Source organism: Rhinatrema bivittatum, chromosome 6 (genome assembly GCF_901001135.1).
Source record: "Rhinatrema bivittatum chromosome 6, aRhiBiv1.1, whole genome shotgun sequence".
In the NCBI taxonomy this organism is placed as follows: domain Eukaryota; kingdom Metazoa; phylum Chordata; class Amphibia; order Gymnophiona; family Rhinatrematidae; genus Rhinatrema; species Rhinatrema bivittatum.
In genome coordinates this window covers 100,334,450-100,360,595 of record NC_042620.1, presented here as the reverse complement: position 1 = coordinate 100,360,595, position 26,146 = coordinate 100,334,450, and the positions used below count along the sequence as shown (strand labels likewise).

At 46.8% G+C, this 26,146-nt stretch overlaps 1 protein-coding gene across 13 annotated transcripts in view; it reads left to right on the top strand.

Moving 5' to 3' along the window:
* GALNT3 (polypeptide N-acetylgalactosaminyltransferase 3) overlaps positions 1-26,146 on the top strand; it is a 296,872-nt gene that overhangs the window by 258,163 nt on the left and 12,563 nt on the right. For 11 of the 13 annotated variants that reach the window (XM_029605654.1, XM_029605651.1, XM_029605645.1 and 8 more), the window contains one exon: positions 433-585. In XM_029605654.1, the coding sequence (XP_029461514.1) occupies positions 433-585 (153 nt within the window). The remainder of the gene's footprint in view (positions 1-432; positions 586-26,146) is intronic. The other 2 variants (XM_029605656.1, XM_029605655.1) reach the window with 2 other exon arrangements.

Sequence of the window (26,146 nt, the reverse complement as noted above, 5' to 3'; positions counted from 1 at the left end):
AAATCTACCCCAAATTGTTTCTTGTAAGCTAACTGTTCATTCTTTGGAAAGTGATTTACTTTTCTGTAAACCAATCAGAAAGCCTGTCCTAGTTTTTCTTTTGCCACAGGCAAACTATATTGCCTTTGCCGAAGATCGAAAAATAAAATCTGATTTTTATTTATTTATTTATTTAGTTTGAAGGCATAACTCCAGTTGGAAAGCATAAACCATATGATCTAGACTCTCTTGCAACTGGGGACATAAATCTGATTTTACATTTCACATGCACAATATTATAACTGAATTTTCAACCTGAGTTTTTGACAAGTGAATCATGCACATTTTTCATCTAAGTAGTTTGTTTTCCCTATTACATATCAGTGGATGCATTAACCTCCTGTGATATATATAACTTGCTGTCCATCTTATGAAATAAATGTTGTCTTTCAGTATTTTGAATACACTGTTCGTCATGAGATTCGGCATAACATTCAGATAGAGCTGTGTCTGCATGCTTTTCCAGGGCCAGTGCAACTTGTGCAATGTAACTACAAAGATGGAAAAACAGTCATCCGTGGAGAACAGGAGTGGCTGCTTCGAAAGGTATTTTGAAAGCACTTTACATTTCATGAACAGAAACGTCTTTGTTAGGAAACAGATTATTTTTGATTGTGACAACAAATTATGAGCTGTTTAGAACTATTACATATTTTATATGGTGTATGTTATAAAGAAATTGAGTGAAAAATGTGTAAAATTAAGGGTCACTGGTGATAACCTTTTTATTGGACTAAATACATCTGTGACTGGCTTTCAAGAAAATGTGTGTAGAAACAATGATCAGCATATTAACCATTGCCTCAGGTACAAACTTACGGGCCGATACAGTAAGGTGCGGTAGAAAGAGGTGCGCTAGTGCCGGGTGCACCCGCGTTTGCTGCACGCACAGTCTGGATCACATAACGCTCGATACTGTTTTTAAATGGCATGCAAATGCAAGCCGCGTCCAACGCGCGTCCATGAAGCGCAATCCATTTTACTGTATAGGCACTATACAGCGCCTATACAGTATCCTGGGTGCGCTGGTACATGTCATTTCAAATGACGTTTGAAATGACAGGTACCAGGAAGTGGATACAGGAGAAGGGCTGACTGACCCCCTAACTGACCTCCTAACTCCCCCCAAACTTTCCACCAGCCCCCGCTCACCTGCCCTGGCCGCGTCCATCTCCCAGCATCGACGACTTCTCGGCCATCGATACTCTCTACTCCCCCTCAGGACCGAGGGGATCGCAGGGACAAACATCGCCATTGACACCGTAAGTCTTGGACCATCAAGGGAGCGAAATCATCGACCTCGCCATCATCCGAGCCGCTGTCGAAGAAACCCCGTCCAGAAAAGGCACCGTCTGTTTCTGCGACCGGGTCACTGAGGCAACCCTCACCTGACAGGGGATCGGGAGCCGTGACTCCGCCTTTAACGGTGGTCCCTCCGGCTATGCCTCTGCCTCCCTTTTCTGTTCCAGAGCTGGGGCTGCTTGCTCCAGGTCTCTGAGAAGAACTGGACCGGATGGTTCAGGAGGCCATCGACAAGGCGATGCAATGACTTCAGGTTCCTCAGACACCGGCACCGCTTGCGGAACTGATCATCGACCCGATTCCGGCAGCGCTGGCACCGCTGCTCTCCAGGATAGAAGCGCTTATGGCTGCTTTTCCACCAATGGATCCTGGGTCTCCAATAGCTCCGGTGCCCTCCCCACTTACAGTGTCATGGGAGGAGAAACACCATTCCGCATCCCTCCATCAGGAGTTCTGCCTCAGCCATCGATGCCAATACGTCCATTGGCGCCACTGAGCCATCCATCGATGCCTGCGCCAGTGCCTCTGATAATTCCTCAGATTCCTTCGGAGCCTAGACCGGGACCTTCAGGTATTCCACCACCCTGTCCCCCTCTAGTTCCTAGAGGGACACATGCTGATCCTTAAGATACCTGGGCTGATGATTCCTCGACAGTCACCAATGATTTACCTTCACCACCTTCACTCACTGAAAGTAGGAAGCGTTCTCCTCCAGAGGATCTCTCCTTTATAAACTTGGTGAAGGAGTTATGGGTTTGGAAACTTTAATAAACACGTTTCAACATAAACTTGGTGAATGAAATGTCTGAATTGGTTCCTTTCCAATTAGAGACTGAACAGGATGATAGGCACCAGATGATGGCGTTGCTCCAATTCCTGGATGCTCCCAAGGTAATCACCTCTATTCCCATTCATCAGGTCCTTCTGGATCTCCTGAAGAAGAACTGGGAACATCCTGGCTCCAGTATACAGGAAAGCTGACACTACCTATTTGGTGCAGTCAGCTCCAGGTTTTCAGAAATCACAACTGGATCACCACTCTGTCGTGGTGGAGTCTGCACAGAAGAGAGCAAAGAGGTCAAAGCCTCACTCTTCTGTTCCCCCCTGGCAAGGAATAGAAGTTCCTAGATACCATTGGTTGCCGAATCTTCCAAGGGTCAATGCTCATCTCCCTAATTGCCGCCTATCAGCTTTATATGACCCAATATAACAGGGTCATTTTTAAGCAGATACAGGACTTCTCGGATTTCCTGCCTCAGCATTTTCAAGAACAATTACAAACCCTAGTAAACAAGGGTTTTTAGGCAGGCAAACATGAGATCAGAACATCTTATGACATCTTTGATACTTCTACTAGAGTATATGCAGCTGCTATTTCGGCGAGACGGTGGGCCTGGCTCAAGTCTTCTGACCTTCACCCGGAAGTAAAAGACAGGTTATCCGACCTGCCTTGTGTCGGAGATAATCTGTTTGGCGAACAGATTCAATGGACGGTGGCGGAACTAAAGGACCATCATGAGACCTTCCGACTTCTCTTCAGAACAGCCCTTCAGAAAGGACTCTAAGAAGTCCTTCTTCCGCCCAAAGAAGTCTTACCCGCCACCAACCAGATCCCGTGCCACGAGACCTTATCAAAAAACGCAGTCTCATCAAACACGTAAACAAAAGCCACAAGCAGCTCCTCAAACAGGGCCTGCTTCAGGTTTTTGACTTCCACCTAGAGAGCAGCAGCCAGATTCCTCTGCCTTACATATCAGTGGAAGGTTGATTGTGTCACTTTCACAACATATGGCACTCAATCACTTCCGACCAATGGGTATTGGCAATAATTGCTCAGGGTTACCATCTGAACTTTCTCTCCATACCACCGGACTCCCCACCTCTACCGAAGTGGAGAACATCCGATCACTCCATTCTTCTGGATCAAGAGGTCTCCCTCCTTCTCCAGTCCAAAGCAATAGAACCCGTAACATACTATCAGTACGGCCTAGGGTTCTATTCCCGGTACTTTCTAATCCCCAAAAAATCGGGAGGCGTCCATCCTATTCTGGACCTATGTGCCCTCAAGTACCTCCAGCAAGAAATGTTCAAGATGGTCACCTTGATTCGCTTCTACCTCTTCTGCAAAGAGGAGACTGGCTCTACTCTTTGGACCTCCAGGACACATACACTCATATTGCGATAACTCCAGCTCATCGCAAGTACCTGAGGTTCCTAATAGGCCCCAAGCACTAGTAGATCTCAAGCACTATCAATATCGAGTGCTTCCATTCGGCTTAGCATCTGCGCCACAACTCTTTACAAAATGCCTCGTAGTCATTACAGCCTTCCTCAGAACCCAAGGTGTTCATGTCTAGAGGTGTGCATCCATTTTCCACGTATTTGTAATCCACAACTTATTTTTTGCTATCTGTTAAATACGTGGGGAGGCAAAACGCATCGCGACTCCCCACGTATTAAACAGATTTCTGTTTTATTCGGCCTAAATAAAAATTTAAACCCCCCACCCTCCTGACCCCCCCAAGACTTACCAAAACTCCCTGGTGGTCCAGCGGTGGGGTCCGGGAACCCTCGGTGCTAGTTTCATCACGGCGCCGATAGCCTTTGTCACAGGGGCTACTGGTGCCATTGGTCAGCCCCTGTCACATGGCCATCGGCGCCATCTTGTGCTCCTACCATGTGACAGGGGCTGACCAATGGCACCGGTAGCCCCTGTGACATAGTATGGGCAAAGGCTATCGGCGCCATTTTGAGTCCTGGCGTCGGACGGCAGGTCGCTCCGGGACCCCCGTTGGACCCACAGGGACTTTTGGCCAGCTTGGGGAGGCCTCCTGACCCCCACAAGACTTCTTTTCACGCCGGCCGTCCGATCCCAATACTCAAAATGGCGCCGATCGCCTTTGCCCTCACTATGACGGTGATCGGCGCCATTTTGAGTATTGGCGGGACGGCGATTTTGAGTCTCAAAATGGCGCTGATCGGCGGGGGTCAGGAGGCTCGCAGAGTTAGTGAATTGCAGGCTCTAGTTACCTATCCGCCTTACATTAAACTTCTGCAGGACCGGGCAGTGCTCCTCACTCACCCGAAATTCTTACCTAAGGTAGTTTCAGATTTTCATCTCAATCAATCCATCATACTACCTACCTTTTTTCCCAGGCCCCATGCAAATCCAGGAGAACAAGCTCTGCATACACTTGACTGTAAACGGGCTCTAGCATTCTACCTAGACCATACAGCTGCCCACAGGGAAAGCACTCAATTGTTCGTCTCTTTCCACCCTAACAAATTGGGGAAGCCTGTGGGTAAGCAGACTCTCTCTTCCTGGTTGGCAGACTGCATATCCTTTTGCTATCAGCAAGCGGGTATTCCAGTTCAAGACCGTGTTAAAGCACACTCTGTAAGGGCCATGGCAACTCAGTAGTACACCTACGATTGGTGCCGCTTCCTGACATTTGCAGGGCTGCCACCTGGAGTTCTCTTCACACCTTTGCAGCCCACTATTGCTTGGACAAAGCCGGAAGACAAGATTCCATCTTAGGCCAGTCTGTCCTTCATAACCTCTGTACAACGTGACGTACCAACACCCTTCTGCCTGCATGGTGGGGTTCAGGATGCCCGCTACCAAATTCCACCCCAGTTGTTGTGCCTGTTGCACGCCTTTGGATACATTTGGTGCATGTTCGGACATCCTCAGCTCGGTACTCACCCATATGCGAGGACTACCATCCTGCTTGTCCTGTGAGAAAGCAAATGTTGCTTACCTGTAACAGGTGTTCTCACAGGACAGCAGGATGTTAGTCCTCATGAAACCTGCTCGCCGCCCCGCGGTGTTGGGTTCATAACGTTTTATTATTTTATTTTTCGGCACTGCCTGTAGCTTTTAAATAAGACTGAAGGGGGACCCCTGCTGGCAGCAGGGTTAGTGCCATGCTGGGCATGCCCAGTAGGGACCAGTCAAAGTTCTGGAAACTTTGACAGAAGGTTTCCGTGACTGGGCTCCATCCTGATGATGTCACCCATATGTGAGGACTAACATCCTGCTGTCCTGTGAGAACACCTGTTACAGGTAAGCAACATTTGCTTTTCCATTTATACTTCATAGTACCTTTAGTTTGTATTGTTCTGCATGTGTGACTGAGATTAAGAATTCTGCTAACGTGTCATTTCTCCGTAGGTATCCATAGCAGCTTGGCTTGTTCTGTTTCCTAATTAGAAGGTGTATTGGTGTTTTAGAGCCTGGCATAATGTTTGCTGTTAGCACTGTTTTGGAATGGGAGGTTTATTATATTGTAATTTAAATTGCCCATGGCTTTCTGATGACCAAGCCCACACCTAGCATGCGTTACAATAGTCCTAATACAATATGTGTTCCAAGTGTCTTTTTAGTTTTTATGCAGGGTTTTCTGGTTGACACCACAACAGGAAATGTAAATATAATATACACAATATTGTGATGCTTTCACTTCAAAAAACTGCACTTTGAGCATCCATTGCCATGTAAAATCTATTATAAATGGATAATTTTAATTTTTGTGTACAGAGGGCCATGCTGGGAAGGAAGGTAAGGTTCAAAGTTGTAAGATTCACTTAGGGTGCCTTATACTCTTGCACTGGCCCTGATTAGTAAAATAAAAATTAAACAGTAAAAAAAACAAACCCCAAAACAAAAACTTCAGAATGAGGAGGGGCCAGCACAGTAATTTATTTTATTTATTTAGCAGGTTTTATATACCGTCATTCGGCTTCCAAATAAAGCCATCACAACGGTTTACAAACATGGGAAGTTTACAGATATGTTAAAGTAACATAGAGAGACATTTTTGCACAGATTTTTAGTTTCCAAATAGATCTGGCACTCTGGATTGCACTAAGGGGTGCACAAAGGAGAGTACCCCTTTGTCGCGCCCCTTCGGCGCGCGATGCACAGCGCATAACGCCTGATGGCATGGCGACGTTTAACGGTTCGAGGCGGGCTGTGCTGACATCGGGTGGCGGGTCCCCCAATCGGGGATCTCTCTACTCCCTTCCTTCTCATTTCAAGCGATGTTTCTCTTTTTTTTTTTCTCTTCTTCCTTTCTGAGAGGCACTGCAGGGTGCCTGGTGGTGGTGTTTGTGTGTGTGTGTGTGTGTGTGTATATGTGTTCGTTCCCTTCTCCCCCAATCCACGAGAATCTGAAGGTGATTGAAATTCAAATTCACAGTTATGGAGAGGGGGAAAATTGTATCCTTATTAGTTATATTGTATTGATTTCTTTTGGAGATGTTTAAAGTTTTTTTTTTTCCTTGTTGTTCTTATTAGATACTCTTATTTTTTACCTGCTTTGAAATATTGTTTTTATTAGTATGGTTTACTATTATAATTGATTTATATTTCTTGATGATGATGTTTCTGGTTTTGCATTATTGTACTGCATATGAGTCTGGCTGGGAGGGGAGAGGGGGGCTGGGGAACAAGATTGCTGGAGACTAGACAGGGAGAGGGAGCAATACTGTTGGAGGCTGGGAAAGTAAGAAAGTGAGACTGCTATTGCTTTTGTTTCTCTTAGATGGGAAGTGGGAAGAGTTTCATTTTCTCTGTAATTTTTGTGAAATGTGCATCTGAATAATTTTTTTTTTTTTTTTTTTTTTTTTAAGTACAGGGAAAATGCAGTTTTTATTTATGTCTCTGGTGTTTTACTGCAGGCTATCTGGCTTTTTGGTGTTTCCAGTTCAGCTATTGTTGCCATATTTTTCTTTCTATTTTGTAATCAGTTATAATCAATTATTCTGTATTTGGTGAGAGGACAGGCAAAATGCTGTAATGAGACTGCAGTGACGTGTTTTGGGAAAAAAAACACATTTGGAATGGTTTTCTTTTTTCTTTGCTGAAGGTCAGAAGTGTGAAAAATTGGAAATTTTGGACAATTTATACATTTTACATCACATTCTTTGATTGTGTTATTCTTTTTCAAAGACTGTTTGTTTGCTTGCGGTACCACAGAGGGAAGGGAGAAAGAAACTTTATTGGCGGCTTGTCTGCAGGCAGGGAAACTTTTGCCCCTAAGCAGCTCATAGTAGTCTGTCAGTTCATTTCTTTTCTGGGGTTTGTATTAGTGTGACTTTCTGTGACCACAAGCATTTCTACAAGGAGGATAATTGGGGAGGGGGAGGCAATACCAATGCATTGGCCTCTGGGCACCGGAGACTCTTGATATACCTCTGCCACCACCCCATTTCAGTAAGACTTGTCAAACTGTGTTTCTGTCAATATGACACTTGTCCACTAATTCTTGAAAAGAAATGATTCTGTTCCCCTTCCACATTTGCAAAAAATAACTTGGACCTTGTTCTGCTAGTCCCCATTTCTGGAAAAAAGGAACAATAAGCAAAGCATGGGTTCTTAGCCAGAAGCATAATAGGACAATATCCATGAATAGGGAGAGCCAAAAGCTCTAATCTTTTCTTAAACAAAACCTTTCAGAAAATCATCTTTTGTTCGTGTCTCACAATCCAAACACTGAAGGTTGACCAGATGAGAAAACATAACACTTTTTTCTTGGTTTTCACACTGTATTAGATTTTGCTAAAAAAGAGCAAGAGTAGATCTTCTTATGGTGATGTGAGCAACTGCAATTTCAGTATGCTTCTTTTATTCAAGATCTATAGAGCACAACTGCAAAACAACCACTTAGTGCAATGAGAACTATTATCTACATGAGGACTCTTGCAGAGATGATGTTTTTGGTCAAAGTCCAGAAAATCTTTCTAAATCATAACTTCCTTTCCCTCCTACCATACATATATTGGGTTGCATACTCTACATTAAAAAAAAAATGTGATGCTACACAGAGTTTGGGAGTACCCAGTTGTTTGGCTGATATTTGTCTTGCTTGTCCACAGAGAAAGCAGAATTGCTTATTTAGTAATAAGTGTTTTCTAGTGTATAGCCAGATGGACTCAGGACCAATGGGTTATATGCACCCCTACTAGCAGATGGAGATGGAGTCGGGTTTCAAAGCTGACGTCGCCTTAGATATACGCCCCTGCAGTGACCTAAACCCTTCAGTATCTCTACGTCACCTAGCAGATGATGGACATGCTTTCCCTATCGAGATTGCTATACTCTTTAGAAGAAGAAATTTTACTTTTAAATTGGAGAAAGATTGAGCCCCGGCCTCTTGTGGTGATACCTAAAGGTCCCTTCCTGAGGTGATTTCTGAGATCCCTCAGAGGTGTGCTTTGGTCTAGTAGCTGGTTCCTGGCATGGACTTTGCTGCTGAAGCAGCTGAAAGGCAGTGGGTACAGGAAGCAGAGTGTGGCCGTGACTGACAAAGCCCTCGCCCCTGCAGCCGGAGACCATCTCTGTACTCAGCCGGTAAGCACCGAGCGCAGGTAAGTAAAGAGAAAAGAGGATTCCTTCCGATTCAGAGACGTTGGAGGGACTTCAGTAACACTTCCTCCAGTCTCCTTGTTTGGCGCGCCATACCGATGATGCTCCTGATCCTGTTGGATTTTCAGAAGGCATTTGACAAAGTCCCTCATGAGTGGCTTCTAAGAAAACTAAAAAGTCATGGGATAGGAGATGATGTCCTTTCGTGGATTACAAACTGGTTAAAACACAGGAAACAGAGAGTAGAATTAAATGTTCAATTTTCCTAGTGGAAATTATTTATTTATTTTTAATTTTTATATACCGGAATTCCTGTATACAATACAAATCAATCCAGTTTACATTAAACAATAAGTTACCCTGGTTGGGACGTTCCACCCTGGGCTTATTACAAGGAACATTGAAAAATAACCATAATAATTAACATTTGACATTAAACAGAACGTGAGTTCAACTTTTTACAAAGAACTTTAGTAGTGACAATCGGGCTACCAAACATTATACAAGAATACAGTTAAATAGGTAAACAGTGGAGTGCCTCATGGATCTGTAATTGGGCCAGTGTTTTTCAATATATTTATAAATGATCTGGAAAGGAATATGACGAGTGAAATTTTCAAATTTGCGGTTGATACAAAATTATTCAGAGTAGTTAAATCACAAGCAGATTGTGATACATTGCAGGGGGACCTTGCGAGACTGGAAGATTGGGCATCCAAATGGCAGATGAAATTTAATGTGGACAAGTGCAAGGTGTTGCATATAGGGAAAAATAATCCTTGCCGTAGTTACATGATGTTAGGTTCCATATTAGGAGCTACCACCAAGGAAAAAAATCTAGGCATCATAGTGGATGATACTTTAAAATCGTCGGCTCAGTGTGCTGCAGCAGTCAAAAAAGCAAACAGAATGTTAGGAATTATTAGGAAGGGAATGGTGAATAAAACGGAAAATGTCATAATGCCTCTGTCGCTCCATGGTGAGACCGCACCTTGAATACTGTGTACAATTCTGGTCGCCGCATCTAAAAAAAAAAAAAAGATATAGTTGCAATGGAGAAGGTAAAGAGAAGGGCGACCAAAATGATAAAGGGGATGGAACAGCTCCCCTATGAGGAAAGGCTGAAGAGGTTAGGGCTGTTCAGCTTGCAGAAGAGACGGCTGAGGGGGGATATGATAGAGATCTTTAAAATCATGAGAGGTCTTGAACGAGTAGTTGTGAATCAGTTATTTACACTTTCGGATAATAGAAGGACTAGGGGGCACTCCATGAAGTTAGCAAGTAGCACATTTAAGACTAATCAGAGAAAATTCTTTTTCACTCAGTGCACAAATAAGCTCTGGAATTTGTTGCCAGAGAATGTGGTTAGTGCAGTTAGTGTATCTGGGTTTAATAAAGGTTTGGATAAGTTCTTGGAGGAGAAGTCCATTAACGGCTATTAATCAAGTTGACTTAGGAAATGGCCTCTGCTATTACTGGCATCAGTAGAATGGGATCTTCTTAGTGTTTGGGTACTTACCAGGTTCTTGTGGCCTGGCTTGGCCTCTGTATCATATGATACAGACTTTCAGATAGTTGAAAGGTTTTAACGATCCAAAGACAACGACAAACCTTTTCTGTCGGAAAAAAATCAACAGAACCAGAGGTCACGATTTGAAGCTCCAGGGATGAAGACTCAGAACCAATGTCGTGAAGTATTTCTTCACGGAGAGGGTGGTGGATGTCTGGAATGCCCTTCCGGAGGAAGTGGTGAAGACCAGAAGGACTTCAAAGGGGCGTGGGATAAACACTGTGGATCCATAAAGTCTAGAAGATGTGAATGAAGAGTGGGTGGCTCACGTGAATGACGGCTACTACCTGGAGATAATACCCTTATTCAATAAACATACATACGGTTAATGCGACTCCAACATTGCTCTAAGCTTCAAGGCAAGAGGAAATGTGGAAAAAAGGATTTACATTCACAAAAAAGGGGGGAGTAGCATGCTTTTTACGGTGGTTACTACCCCAAACCAAATAAGCCTGATACTTCACTTTCAGTGCATATCCAGCATAGCTCTCTGCTTCAACAGCAGGGGAGAAAGACCGATACTTCACGCATATCCAGCACAGCTCTCTGCTTCAACGGCAGGGGAGAAAGACCGATACTTCACGCATATCCAGCACAGCTCTCTGCTTCAATGGCAGGGGAGAAAGACTGATACTTCACGCATATCCAGCACAGCTCTCTGCTTCAACGGCAGGGGAGAAAGACCGATACTTCACGCATATCCAGCATAGCTCTCTGCTTCAACAGAAGGGGGAATGAAGAAAAGTGGATCTATATACAGACAACAACCAACAAGGACTGAATTACATAGTCTGGGTAAACAAATAAGCATGGGTGTAGCTTGCTTATTGCGGTGGTTACTACCCCTAACTAATTAAGCTGGATATTTCACTTAGATGCAGTTCCAACACTGCCCTCTACATTAATGGTGGGGGTGGAAGGGAAATAGAACCAAAAGGTAACTAAGAGCCAAGAGAAACAGATAAGTATGAGAAAAAAAAAAGTGCAAAGCTTGCTGGGCAGACTGGATGGGCCATTTGGTCGTCTTCTGCCGTCATTTCTATGTTTCTATGTTGGAAACAGGATGCTGGGTTTGATGGACACTTGGTCTGACCCAGCATGGCAATTTAAAATGTTCTTAAGGGAAGTGGGCATCTGAGTGGTTTGAGCAGCTCCCCGATGGGCTAGGCCCTGCTTTAGGCTCTGTGGGCACACCGAGTGGTAGGCCACAGCACCATCTTGCACGCGGTTTTGTGCATCTTCATTGCCCACCATAGAGCTTCTGTTAGGACTCCCGGCTGTGGCAATACGCAGCCGGGCCCCCTTATCTGCTCTGGCAGGCACTCTGCTCCGACCCCCTGTCCCACGGCACAGGGCAGCCAGGCCCCTAACCCCGCAGCAGCGGTCTGCCCATGCGCCACAGGATGCCGCCGACTCGGCCTCAGTGTTTGCATACCTAGCCACTGGTGCGCGCACCTCTTCCCTCCTTTTAAAGGGAGGCCCTGGAAGATGTCACCACACCCGGGTATTTAAACCTGGCTCAGACCTCTGCACTTCGCCTCAGCAACAGGTCCTGCTCAGCCTTGAGTGTATTGCTTCTTCCTGATCCTGCGTTCCAGTTTGCCTTCCTGATCCTGTGTTCCTGTCCCAGCTCTGTTCCTGCTCCTGCCTTCAGACTAACTCCCCGGTTTTGACTCCTGCCTGGTACCTCGCCTCTGCTTGATCGCTGCCTGTCCTGACCTCCGGCCTGTCTCTTCGTCCTGCCTGTTAGCTGCCTGTCCTGGCTTCTGGCCTGCTCCTGGTATCGCTTGCATGATGCTGCCTTGTCTTCTTTCTGGACTCCTCGACACGAGAGACCAGCACCTAAGTCCTGCCGGCCCCGGCACCCAAGGGCTCAACATGCGGGGAACGTGGGCTGGTAAAGGTGAAGATCCTGTTGGGTCTTCTCCACCTGTACCGCCTCCCAATGATGAGGACCACTGGGGGCCTTCCTTTGGTGGTGGTACCAACCTCGTCTCAGCTCAAGGGTCCACATATGCAACAGTTTGCAGAAGCCATGGACCCAGCGGACCTGAGTGGTTTTCAAGCCATTCTGGGACTGGCTCAGTGGCTCTAGCAACAGCAACAGTGCCTGGACTTCCTGGCAGCCATGGTGGAATGACTAGCCAATTGACTGGACTCAGCACCAATGCCCGGTGCCTCTCCACCTGTGCCCGTGGCAGCACCGGTTCACTCTGCACCTCTCCATCTTCCGGCACCTCCCCACTATGCTGGAGATCCAAAGCAGTGCCATGGCTTCCTTAACCATTGCTTCATGCATTTCTCCTTGCAACCAGCACAGTTCACCAGTCACCAGGTCAAGATCACCTTTATTCTGTCACTGCTCGATGGCAAGTCCATAGCTTGGGCCTCCCCCTTGTGGGAATGCGGGGATTCTCTACTTGCTGGCCTTCCCTGCTTCGTACAGACCTTTAAACAGGTCTTTGATGAACCCGGACGGCAGTCTACAGCCACCTTTGACCTCCTTCACCTCCCTCAGGGGTTGCGCTCCTTTGTGGACTACGTCGTGGAGTTCCGCACCCTAGCTTTGGAGCTAGGGTAATGTGAGGACCGTCTTCGCAGCATTTTTCTAGAGGGCTTGGCCTTGAGAATCAAGGATGAACTGGCTGCCCGGGAGCTCCTGGAGGACTTGGAGGCTGTCATTGACCTTACGGGGCGAATCGACTGCCGCCTCCAGCAGCGCCTACGGGAACTGAAGCCAGGCCGTAAGGCCATTCCCCTGGCACCATCCTTCTCCCATCCCCTGCCTCCACCTCTTCCTCCTGAGCCAGCTCAGACTTTGGGAGAGGAACCCATGCAGGTCAGTCACAGTCACCTCACTCCAGAGGAAAAACAACACCACCAGACCTTAGGCTTATGCCTCTGCTGAGCCGGCAAGGGTCACATGCTGGCCCAGTGTCCTGAGAGGCTGGGAAACTCCAGAGCCTAGGTGTCACAGGGGAGATGACCCTAAGCTGCTTAAACTCTGCTCCCCAATGCACTGCCCCGGTAACTCTTGTCTACCCCGAGGGCTCATTTTCCACACTGGCCTTCATCGACTCCGAAGCTGGAGGGAACTTTATCCTTTCGGACCTAGTCAAACAACTGAATCTTCCTGTCATCCCCAGGACACCACCGCTAGTGATCTCCACCATCCGAGGGGACCCGTTACTGGGCCAGGTTACCCATGTCACTGCCCCAGTGATGCTTCACACTGGGATTCTCCATGAGGAGATTTCATTCTTTATATTGGAGAAACTGATACATCCGGTGGTACTGGTACTCCCATGGCTTCAGAGACACTCTCCCTGCGTTGAGTGGGAGATGTTACAACTGGCCTCCTGGGGGCCCAACTGCCACATAACCTGTTTCCGTGACATACCCCGACCCAGGCTTCTGCTTGCCACAATCTCATTGGTCCTGCCAGCACAGTACGCTGACTTCACGGACGTATTCTCCAAGGAGAAGGCGGAGACACTCCCCAAGCACCGTCTGTTCGACTGCGCCATAGACCTCCTTCCAGACACCACACCCCCTGGGGCCGAGTATACCCGCTGTCTCTCCCCGAGACTCAGGCTATGTCGCAGTACATTTATTTACTTATTTATATATGACGATATTCGTGGTAACATCATACCGGTTTACAACATAATAAACATTAAAATTAATAAAATACATCTATTAATAAAATATACATTAGATACATAAAAATAAATTAAAATTGCATTAAAAATAAAAATAGATCAAGCTATCCTAAAATCATATGCCAAAACTACAATAAAATAACATAAAAGCATTAGCTTAAGACTACTGTATTTCGGCATTTATCAGTAGATCGAGGTATCTGATTTGGTTATGCGAATGTTTGTTGGAGTAGCCAAGTTTTCACTTTCTTTTTAAATGTCTGGCAAATTCGCCTTTAGCCTTAATTCCAGTGGTAATGAGTACCATAATTTGGGTCTTGCTAGAGATAAAGCTCTTTCTCTTACGCTATTTAAATGCGCCAGTTTGGGAGATGGTATTGTTAGTAAGCTTATGTTTGCTGAACGCAAAGTCCGTTGTGGAGTATGGAAATGAAGAGCTGCATTGAACCATTCAATTTTGTCATTAAATAGCGTTTTATGGATTAACAAGCCGTTAAGCCCGTTAAAACGGGCTACATCCCTCTGTCTCTCACCTCCCCCTCATTCTCTCTCCCCTCACTCTTCACCACCCCCTACCTCCCTCCCTCTCACCCACTCCTCCCTCTCCTCTCACTCACTCCCTCCCCCTCTCTCCCTCCCTCTCACTCACACTCAGTCCCACTCACTCTCCCTCAGTCCCACTCCCTCCCCCTCAGTCTCACTCCCTCCCTCCTCTCTCCCTCCCTCTCACTCCCCCTCAGTCCCACGCCCTCCCCCTCCCCCTCAGTCCCACTCCCTCCCCCTCAGTCCCACTCCCTCTCTCTCCCCCACTCCCTCTCTCTGTCCCATTCCCTCCCTCCCTCCCCCCCTCTCTCTGTCCCACTCCCTCCCTCTCTCTCTCCCCCCTCTCTCTCTCTCCCCCTCACTCAGTCCCCCTCTCACTCAGTCCCACTCCCTCCCTCTCACTCAGTCCCTCTCACTCAGTCCCTCCCTCTCTCTGTCAGTCCCTCCCTCTCTCTCTCCTCCCTCGCCGCCGGTGCCATCCGACGCCGCCGCCGCTGCCACCCGCCGCCGCCGCTACCACCGGACGCCGCCGCCACTGCTGCCACTCAACGCCGCCGCTGCCACCCACCGCCGCCGCTACCACCGGACGCCGCCGCTGCTGCCACTCAACGCCGCCGCTGCCACCCGCCGCCGCTACCACCGGACGCCGCCGCCGCTGCTGCCACTCAACGCCGCTGCCTCCCGACGCCGCCGCTGCCACTGGACGCCGCCATTTTTTTTCGGCTCAGACCGACGTGCTCGCCCGCACATGCGCGGTAGAGCTGGTCTCTACTGCGCATTTGCGGCACGTCGGTCATCCTTCGTTTATTAGGTAGGATGATATAATTTTAAATTGAATTCTATATGTGATTGGTAGCCAATGTAATTCTTTCAGGATTGGGGTGTTATATGATCATATTTTCTACTATTCGTCAATAATCGTGCAGCTGCATTTTGGAGGAATTGGAGGGATCTAATAGTAGATACTGGAAAGCCTAACAACAGAGCATTACAATAATCCAGTTTTGAAAAAATCAGCACTTGTAGAACGGTTCTAAAATCATCGGTATATAAAAAAGGTTTCAGTTTCTTCAAGACTTGAAGTTTAAAAAAATCCATCTTTGATCAGTGTATTAATAAATTTCTTTAAATTCAATGAACTATCTATGATCACTCCTAAGTCTCTTATTTCATTGACTATAGCATACTTAGGCTGCACATTTTTTATATTCAGTATTCTCCTATCGTCTGTTTTATTGCATATTAGGAGTATTTCTGTTTTTGCTTGGTTTAGAAGGAAACTCATATGGGTTAAGAGCTGTTGTATAGAAGATATATTTCCCATAATTTTAAGGAATTCTCAAGAAAACCTGTAATAGGAAGCAATATTTGCACATCATCAGCAAATATATAATGAGTTAATCCTAGTCCAGAAAGTAATTTGCACAAATACTCCGATCTTTACTTTGTATGATCCATTTTTCATATATGATTCAAACCATTGAAGTGTTGTATTTGATATACCAATTTCAGTGAGCCTATTTATCAGGATTTCATGATTAATTGTGTCAAACACTGCCGAAATGTCGAGCATCACTAAAAGATATGATTGTCCACAGTCCAGTCCTCTAATGACTGTATCTGTGAGGGAAACAAGCAAGGGTCTCTTTGATGAAAAATGTGCAGAAGCCGAATTGTGCGGGATATAAAATATTATTATTCTCTAAATATTCTGTAAATTGCTTATTTACAACTTTCTCTATTAGTTTCACCACAAAAGGGAGATTTGAAACAGGCCTAAAGTTAACAAGATTAGACATGTCCGCATTTGGCTTCTTAAGAATTGGTCTAATCCCTGCACATTTCAGGGAAGTTTCCTTGATTTAAGGAGACATTTATAATGTCGGCCATTGGTATAGCAATAATATTGGATACCAATTTTAGCATTTTGATAGGAATTGCATCATGAGGGTGAGCCATGGGGGTTCATTTTTTACATTAATATCTCTATTTCTGAGGATGATACATACTCTAAAGTAGACAATGTTAGTTCAGGAATAGTAGGTAAGGTAATTTTTTTGCATAGTTGACAAGCAGATGTTATTTATTATGTTCAAAACTTTATCTCTGAAGATGTATGCAGATTTGTTGCATTTTTGTTTTGAATTATCCTGAGTGATAGAATGTTGGTTCATTTTAATTAAATTTGACACAAGAAAATAAAACCTTTGGATTGAATTGATAATCGTGGATCTTTCTAGAGTAGAAATCACGCTTTGATCTTGTGATATTTGATCTATATTTACTGAGTAAGGCCCTATAGGTCCCAAATGTTGTAGGGGTAGGATTTCTCCACCATTTCTTCTCCATGCTTCTAAGGGCCCTTTTAAGATTCTTTATTTGGGAGAACCTCGACAGGGGCTTCATCCGCCCGTCCACCTCACCGGCAGGTGCCAGCTTAGTCTTTCTGGCAAAGAAGGATAGCACTCTGAAACCTTGCATTGATTCCTGGGGCCTAAATGCCATCACCTATAGAGACAGATACCACCCTCTCATTCCTGAGCTGCTGGACCGCCTCCAAGGGTTGAAGATATTCACCAAACTGGACCTCCATAGGGCCTATAACCTTGTCTGCATCAAACTCTGGGACGAGTGGAAGACCACTTTCAACATGCGAGATGGCCACTACGAATATTTAGTAAAGCTATTTGGCCTATGCAACGCCCCAGTGGTCTTCCAAAACCTTATGAACGAGGTCTTTCACGATATGCTACACACCAACGTCATAGTCTACCTGGATGACGTCGTTATTTACTTGAAGGACCTGCCCACGCACCGCCTGCAGGTTCGACGCATCCTGCAATGCCTGCTTGAGCATAGGTTCTTTGCCAAATTGGAAAAATGTCTTTTAGAACGGAAGTCATTCCCCTTCCTGGGATTCATAGTTTCCACCGCGGGCTTCCACATGGACCCGGAGAAGGTCTCCAATATTTGGGACTGGCCCCAGCCCTCAGGGATCCGCACCCTACAACACGTCCTTGGCTTCGCCAATTTCTATAGAGATTTTATTCCCCAATACTTGTGCTTGGTGGCGCCGCTCACCGCCCTTACGAAAAAGGGAGCTGGCGCAAGACACTGGCCACCTGAGACACTCACAGCCTTTGAGGCGTTAAAGCAGGCCTTCCTACAAGAGACCTGCCTCTGACACCCAGATCCCTCATGTCTATTCGTCGTAGAGGTGGACGCCTCTAATATAGCTGTGGGGGCTGTTCTCAGTCAACACTCCAGCAAAGGGACCTTGTTACCTTGCTCTTCCTCCTCTCGCAAGTTCACACCAGCTGAGAAGAACTATGGCATTGGGGATAAAGAGCTATTGGCCATTAAGATGGCCTTCGAGGAATGGCAACAGTGGCTTGAGGGAGCACAACATCCCATCACGGTTTTTACAGACTATAAAAACCTGAAAAACCTCAGTCGAGCCCAACGCCTGAACCCTCGCTAGGCCCGCTGGTCGCTGTTCTTCAGTCACTTTAATTTCGTCTTTCAATACTGACCAGCTTCCAAGAACGCCAAGGCCGACGCCCTGTCCAGGGCCTATGAAACGGATGACGTCCCTACCACACCTCAATACATTCTGGACCCTGCAGTTGTGTTCATGCCTATTCTCGCCCCCGCTCCACCCTCTCTACCTTCCTGGCGACTCCCTTCGGCTCAGACGGACAGATGCAGCTGTGGATTCTCCCCACCTCCTGGTCCCGGTATCCACGGGCTGGCTTGACGCTACGGATCCACCATGTTCCTGATGACGTAAGGGCTCGCGCATGCTCCAGACTTTGTACCAGCAAGGGCATGAACCTCGGGGGCGTCCCCCCGTAGTGACGTCATCCGTTTTCAATTTAAAAGGTCTTAGTTTGCTAACTACAAGCGAGTTAGCAAGGATCTCCATCAGGACTTGCTTCGGCAGTCCATGCTACTTGCAACTACGTTCCGAGTCAGCAAGGGGAAATCTTTCGCCACTGCTCGGCCTTTTCAAACTTAGCAGGAGTACCCGCTCCTCGGGGGCTCCGCTCTCTCTATTCTTGATTTCAGATTGTTGGCTGGGATTCGGTACTCGCTCCTCGAGGGCCTACGTTCCCAAAGACTCAGAAGAATCCTATTGCCTGGAGGTGATCGCAGACGTGAACACAGTGAGTCCTATTACAGTCAGGAACTGGTACTCGCTCCACGAGGGCCCTTGTTCCTAATCGCTAAGGCTCCCTTCAGTCTAAGATGTTATCGCAGGTACAGAGATCATGAGTTACCATTGCAGATTGCAGATAGGAACTGGTACTCGCTCCACGAGGGCCTATGTTCCTAATTCCTTTCTCAGACTCTCTTCTTCCTCAGAAGATATCGCATACCTATATCTTATGGATTATTATTACAGATTAACAGATAGGAACTGGTACTCGCTCCATGAGGGCCTACGCTCCTAAATCTCTTCTAGCCTCTCTTCTATTCCAGAAGCCATCCCATATACAGTTATTATGAGTTCTATTTCAGACTGCCTATAGGAACCAGTACTCGCCTGCGGCTCCTGTTCCTGAATACTGAAGACTCTCTGTTGCATAAAGAAGACACTACAAGTATCTACAATTGTGAGTGTATCATCTACCACTGGTTATGCCCAGCATACCCTGTCTACTCACTACCTGTAGTCTCTCCTTACAGCTCAGCAACTCAGAGATCGTAGTTCCAGTATCAGAGGGACTTCAGCCCTGCCGGGCATATCAACTCACCACTGCCACCTCTGGTGATTCTACTTCCAGTCTAATAAAGAACTATCTGTGTTTGTCTCAATACTCCAGCTTAGCAGGTAGTCCCTTTCAGGATCTCCTCTTGAGGGCGCTGTCATCTGCCATCGGCCCAGGGATTCACCATTTCCATTAAGTGTTATTTCTTATACTACTAGAGCGGTATTATATCAACTGCCAATCTGTGGGAGCCAACCCACAGCAGATCACTTAACTCCGTCTTTGGAGTGTCATAAATTGCTAGCTCCTCCCCTTGGAGAGCAGCATTGAACACCTGCGAAGATCCTCCTGGCCACTACCCAGACGGAGCCCCTGGGGAAGATGGTGGTATCCCTCCATCTTCGACGAAGAGTTCTGGCATGGGCACACGACTCTCTCACCACCGGACATCCCAAGATGGCACGAACATTGGAAGTACTACACCATTGTTATTGGTGGCTGCAGATGGAGTGCGACGCCCGGGCCTACGTAGACTCCTGACTGACTTGTGCCCAGCAGAAACCCTTGCCCGGGTGCCCCTGGAGCCTCCTGCAACCCTTGCCCGTTACCCAAGGAGACGGCGTAAAAGGGGGGGTATTGTTAGGACTCAGCCATGGCAACCTGCAGCTGGGCCCCCTTGCCTGCTCTGCAGGCACTCTGCTCCGGCCCCCTCTCCCATGGCATGGGGGCGGCCAGGCCCAGAACCCCACAATGGTGGCCTGCCCACGTGGCACAGGATGCCGCTGACTCAGCCTCAGTGTCTGCCTCCCTAGGTGCACGCACGCGCCTCTCCTCTCCTTTTCAAGGTCTCGCGGCCGGAAACTTTGCCATGGCCCTGGAAGATGATGTCACTGCACCCAGGTATTTAAACCCGGCTCAGACCTCTGCACTTCGCCTTAGCAACAGGTCCTGCTCAGCCTTGAGTGTGTTGTTGCTACTTCCTGATCCTGCTTTCCAGCCTAGTCTTCCTGATTCTGTATTCCTGTCCCAGCTCCATTCCTGCACCTGCCTTCGGACTGACTCCATGGTTTTGACTCCTGCCTAATACCTCGCCTCCGCTTGATCGCTGCCTGTCCTGAACTCTGGCCTGCCTCTTTGACCTACCTGTTAGTCGCCTGCTCCTGGTACCACCTGTCTGCTGCCTGCCTGACGCCACCTTGCCTTCTTCCTGGACTCCTCGACACGAGAGATCCGCACCTAAGTCCTGCCGGCCCCGGCATCCAAGGGCTCAACCTGAGGGGAACGTGGGCTAGTAAAGGTGAAGCTCCAGTTGGGTCTTCTCCACCTGTACCGCCTCCCGATGATGAGGACCACTGGGGGCCTTCCCTCTGTGGTGTACCAACCTCAGCTCAAGGGTCCACATACGCAGCAGCTTCGGTATGCGTGGCGTGTATTGTCGCGCATATATGCATGCTTACATGCATTCCTCCTTAGACGCAGAATTTAGGTAACGGGTGCACGAGCTGTGTGCGTGCGTGCCTGCCTGCCTCACCACGAATCGCAGAGGCACTCAATTTCTGTGCGCACACATTTTCAAGTGCTAGCCGGCTGAGCATGCAGTTACCATTCCTAATTGCTCCAGCAGCAAAGAAACATAAGCGCCATTACCTTTGTGCTGCCTGCCATATTAGGGCTACATGGTCTAACCTTGATTCTTTCCTATGTCAGCACTGTGAGGAGGCCCAGGGAGAGTTGGCCTCCCATGACTTTGCTAAGCCCGGCTTCTCCCATTCAGAGGATGGGTCAACCACGAACTTAACCGGTAGCACCTGGACCTGAGTAATCCTGGGGCTGGGTCTGCCATGGGAGAAGGAAATTCAGCAGCACCTACCCCAGTACCTTCTGGGCTAGGCATGGACCCATTGGCCTTCTCTTGGGTGGAGTTTTTTCAAGGCCTTCAAGCCTTCATACAGACTCAGTCTGTTTCACCTGCCCCTATCCGAGCGGATCCCCAGCTGGTAAGGCCGCCCTATCGGCAGGCCTCGAGACATGCCTCATCTCATCAAGGATATCCCTGGCTGAGACACAGACACCATGGATGAAGAAGGAGATCCAGATTCCTTGGAAGATGGGGAAATCCCACCAGGTTTGGTGCTATATTGGACCATGTTATGGTTTTTCCATAGATATGAATTGCCGACCCTGGTTTCCCAGACCCTGAAGACTCTGGGAGTTCCTGGCGTGGATCCTATGATGGAAACAAAGGAGAATACCATCCTGGTGTCTCATTGGAAAGCTTCTTGCTATTTTCCGATACTGGAAGCCATCCAGGAGTTGATTGACCTGGAATGGAATGCCCCAGAAGCGAGTTTTAAAGGTGGTCGAGCATTGTAAACTCTATACTCACTGGATCCGATGGCAAGAGAACGCCTGCGTTTCCCTAAAGTGGATGCCTTGGTGTGCACCATTTCGAAGCGTACTATCCCAGTGGAGGGAGGAGTGGCCTTAAAGGATGTGCATGATAGGCGGTTGGAGTCCATCCTTAATCAAGCCTTTGACGCGACAGCAATGACTTTGCAGATTTCTTCCTATTGTGCCCTGGTGGCTTGCTTGTGCCTGCTTCTCTCAAGAGAGTTAGATGACTCGGGGCACATTTCAGAGAGGCTATGGAGCCCACCGCTGCCTATTTAGCTGACACGAGCTCTGACCTAGTCCGTTCCTCGGCTAGAGGAGTGGCCTCAGTAATAGTGGCCAGAAGACAGCTATGGCTGCGAAATTGGTCAGCGGATGCGACTTCTAAGGCAAACCTCACAAAGATGCCGTTTAAGGGATCACTCCTATTTGGAAGCAAATTGGAAAGGCTGGCCAGTAAGTGGAGCGAATCTCCCATGCCCTGGCTTCCAGAAGATAAAAGAAAGTGGTTACAGTGCCCCTTGCCTATGAGAGGTCGGTCCAGAGACTCCCAATGCTTTTGGCCCTTCAGGAACTCGACATTTCAGACGTTTCGGTCCTCGGGAAGCTCTCAGTCCTTTCGGAGTAGACAACCCAAGAGAGGGGCTGGTTTGGGTTTAGGTTCGGCCTGAACGAAATTTTGCTGACCCATCCAAGGAACGAGGAGATATAGGGTCGACTATCCCTCTTCTACCAGCGGTGGGTCAAGATCACGTCAGACAGATGGGTACTGGATATCATATGAGAAGGATACGCTATGGAATTTTGCAGTACTCCTCGGGATATATTCATGATGTCTCTGTGCCACTGCCAGCACAAGAAGCAGGCAGTGGAATCTACCTTGATAAGGTTCCTCAAATTGAGGGCTATAATTCCAGTACCTATGCCCCAGGAAAATGCTGGGCATTATTTCAGGAAGGGAGGGTTCCTTTCGCCCCATCCTGGACTTCAAGAGTGTCAACAGACACCTATGGGTAATTCATTTCTGCATGGAAACTCTGCGCTCCATGATAATGGCAGTATAACTGGGAGAGTGCCTAACCTCCACCCACGTCTTTATTCGCATCATGGCAGGAAACTTGGGGGCATCCCCTCGAGTGACGTCACGCCATTCGGGTATTTAGCCTGCCCTTTGTTTGCTAACAAACTGAGTTAGCAAGGATTGAACTCGTCCGGTCTAAGCTACTCTGCCACTTCCTTGCTGCTGCCTGGAAGCTCTCTCTGCCCTTCGGGGTATTTCTCTAACCTGGGTACCCGCTCCTCGAGGGCCCTGTGCTTTCTTTCAGGTGCCTATCAGGTATCACCATCTATACAGCTACCAACTTAGTGAGTAATCTAACTTTGTCAGTCTGACTCATCTACAGATCAGCACTGGGAACCTGCATCCTGCACTCCCTATCAGTGCGAGACGAGTCTCCTCTGCCGAGGGCCCCTGGACTGCTACCTCCGGATCACCTCACTACTGCCACTTCTGGTGGTAATACTCCGCTGTATAATAAAAGACAAATCTCTTTGTCTTTTATTATACAGCGGAGGAGGAATAGCCTAGTGGTTAGAGCAGTGGGAGGAGGAATAGCCTAGTGGTTAGAGCAGTGGACTATGAACCAGGAGACCAGGGTTCGAGTCCCGCTGTCGCTCCTTGTTACCTTGAGCAAGTCACTTTACCCTCCATTGCCTCAGGTACAAAAACTTAGATTGTAAGCCCTCTGGGGATAGAGAAATACCTCCAGTACCTGAATGTAAACCGGTATGATATCTCAATTGAGATCAAATGTCGGTATATAAAAAAAACATAATAATAAATAAAAATAAAAAACAAATCTCTGTGTTTGTGTGTCTAGAGTCTAGCCTAGTACTGTGGTTCCTCACTGGGCTCCTCCCCGTGGGAGTGGTCATCACCACAGTACCCAAGAATCCACTCTTAACATCATTAGATGGAGCCTTGTCACAGAATACTTTTGTCAAAGTTTCTAGAACTTTGACTGGCACACTGAGCATGCACAGCATGCCACCAACCCCATGGCCACACGGGGTCCCCCTTCAGACTCGTTTTAAAGCAGAAAAGTATGAGCGAAAAATAAAGCACCAAAACGTAGGTGAACCCAACTCTGCGGGGTGGTGGGTGGTTTTCGTGAGGACTACCATCTGTGAGGACAAACAGGATGGTAGTCCTCACAGATGGTTGTCCCAACAATTCAATAATGATTACAACTGAGATTAAATTTTCCTTGGTTAACAAATGGTATCCAAAAAAATCAATACCAGAAGCAACTAAAATACCAATGAACTCTGAGTCTAAAGATCTGAACACCTCTCTATTGCAAAGATACAAGCTCCCAGGAGTGAAGGATATTGAAAGTGCTAGAATAGCTCTTTAAAGTGATACCGTGGAAGTCCATATTTAATCAGAAATCCGCATGTATTAAAGTCTTGGAACCCATTAACATAACCCCTAAAAAAAAACAAAAAAAACTGAGACCAGTCTTCCCCCCCCTACACTTCCCCCTTCCCTGTAACTTCTGAGCATGTCTAAACAGTGAAACATGCAGTGGATTTATTTATTTATGGTTTTTATATACCGGAGTTCCTGTATACAATACATATCACTCCAGTTCACAGTTAACAGTAATAACTACTGCCGGGTGGCAGTTTACATGGAACAAATCTTGGAACAAAAAACAGAAAAATTGGTCTAAGTAAATAAGAAAAACAAACTAACTAGGCTAACTATAAACATATGAATAAGGCAATTTATAATCTTGGATAAATAAGGCATAGGGATAAATACATTAGAACAAAAGGACAGGGATTGTATTTCCTTCTAGATCTTAGCTCTCTGGGAATGCTTGCAGGAAGAGCCAAGTCTTTCGCCTTAAAAGTAGTATGGCACAGCTCAAGGCGGAGGTCAGGTGGTAGGGAATTCCAGAGGGACAGGCCCGCCGTTGATAGAGCGCGTTTTCTCAGGGAGGATTTTGCGGACTGGGTAATCAATCTGTTTTGGTATGCTCTTCTAGTTGGTTTATCAGAAGTATGTAGTTGCAGCTTGAAGGTTAAGTTGAGTGGGGATAAGCTATGAAGGGCCTTATGTAACATCATGCTGCTTTTGAACTGTATTCTGTATTTAATGGGAAGCCAGTGAAGGTGCTGGAGGATCGGGTTGATGTGGTCTCTTTTTTTGGCGTTGGTGAGAATTCTTGCTGTGGCATTTAGTACCATCTGGAGGGGTTTGGTGGAGCAGGCGGGAAGTCCCAGCAGAAGTGAATTACAATAGTCTAGTTTCGGGAGAATGATGGCTTGGAGTACAGTGCGGAAATCTCTGTAGCGAAGAAGTGGCTTTAGTTTCTTTAGGACTTGTAATTTATAGAAGCATTCTTTAGTGGTATTGTTGATGAATTTATTGAGGCTGAATCTGTCGTCTAGTATAACACCCAGATCTCTGACTTGTGGTGAGGTGGTGAATCCTGAGTTGTCTGAAGACTTGCTGGAGGTCAGCAGGATAGATTTTTCCGGTGCTATTATAAGGATTTCCGTTTTGTTGGTATTTAGAACCAGGTTGATGCTGGTTAGAAGGTCGTTGATGGTTGAGAGGCATTTATTCCAGAAGGCCATGGTCTTGTGTAAGGTGTCCGTTATGGGGATGATGATTTGTATGTCATCCGCGTATAGGAAATGGGTAAGCTTGAGGTCGGTGAGAAGTTGACAGAGAGGGAGAAGATATATGTTGAAAAGGGTGGGGGAGAGTGAAGATCCTTGTGGTACCCCCATTTTGGCTTGGATGGGATGAGATTCCTTGTTATTTATTTTGACTCTGTATGTTCTGTTTTCTAGGAAGGATTTAAACCAGTTGAGCGCTGCTCCTGTGATGCCGATATCAGTGAGTCGTTGTAGTAAGCTAGTGTGATTCACGGTGTCAAACGCTGCTGACAGATCTAGGAGTGCGAGAAGGCAAGGATGTCCTTTTTCAAGATTGAAGATAATGGTATCAGCTAGGGTAGCTAATAGTGATTCTAGATAGTAAAGTTTATGTTATTTATGATGGTTATTGATGAGTATTGGTATTGTATGCTCTTAGACCCATCAAGGAATTTATAACTTCTATTTGGTGGGTAGTTAGATGATCAATTTGCTAATGGATGCGCATGGTCAATCATAGCTTCCTGTAAATGAAAGGGTATAGTGCTATAATATAGACTTCGGAGATATACATAAACATATATAGATAGATACCTACAGAGATAAGAATAGATAGACATACTTACATATACACCCCAAGTGCTGAGCTCTGGAATATCAGGGAAGTTCTAAAGGGCAATATGAATGTTAATATTTATATCAGCAGCAACATACATGTGGAGGGCTTCCATCTGCACGCAGCCGCTGTTCTATGGTGGGAGAAACGTATTTGGAGAATGCCTCCCATATCCTCTGGTGTAGCCTGATTTTCTTAGGTGAGGCGCTCTGTGCAATAACATATTCTAATGAGAGAAGGTGAAGCATTCTTTGGAACCAATGTTCGCTG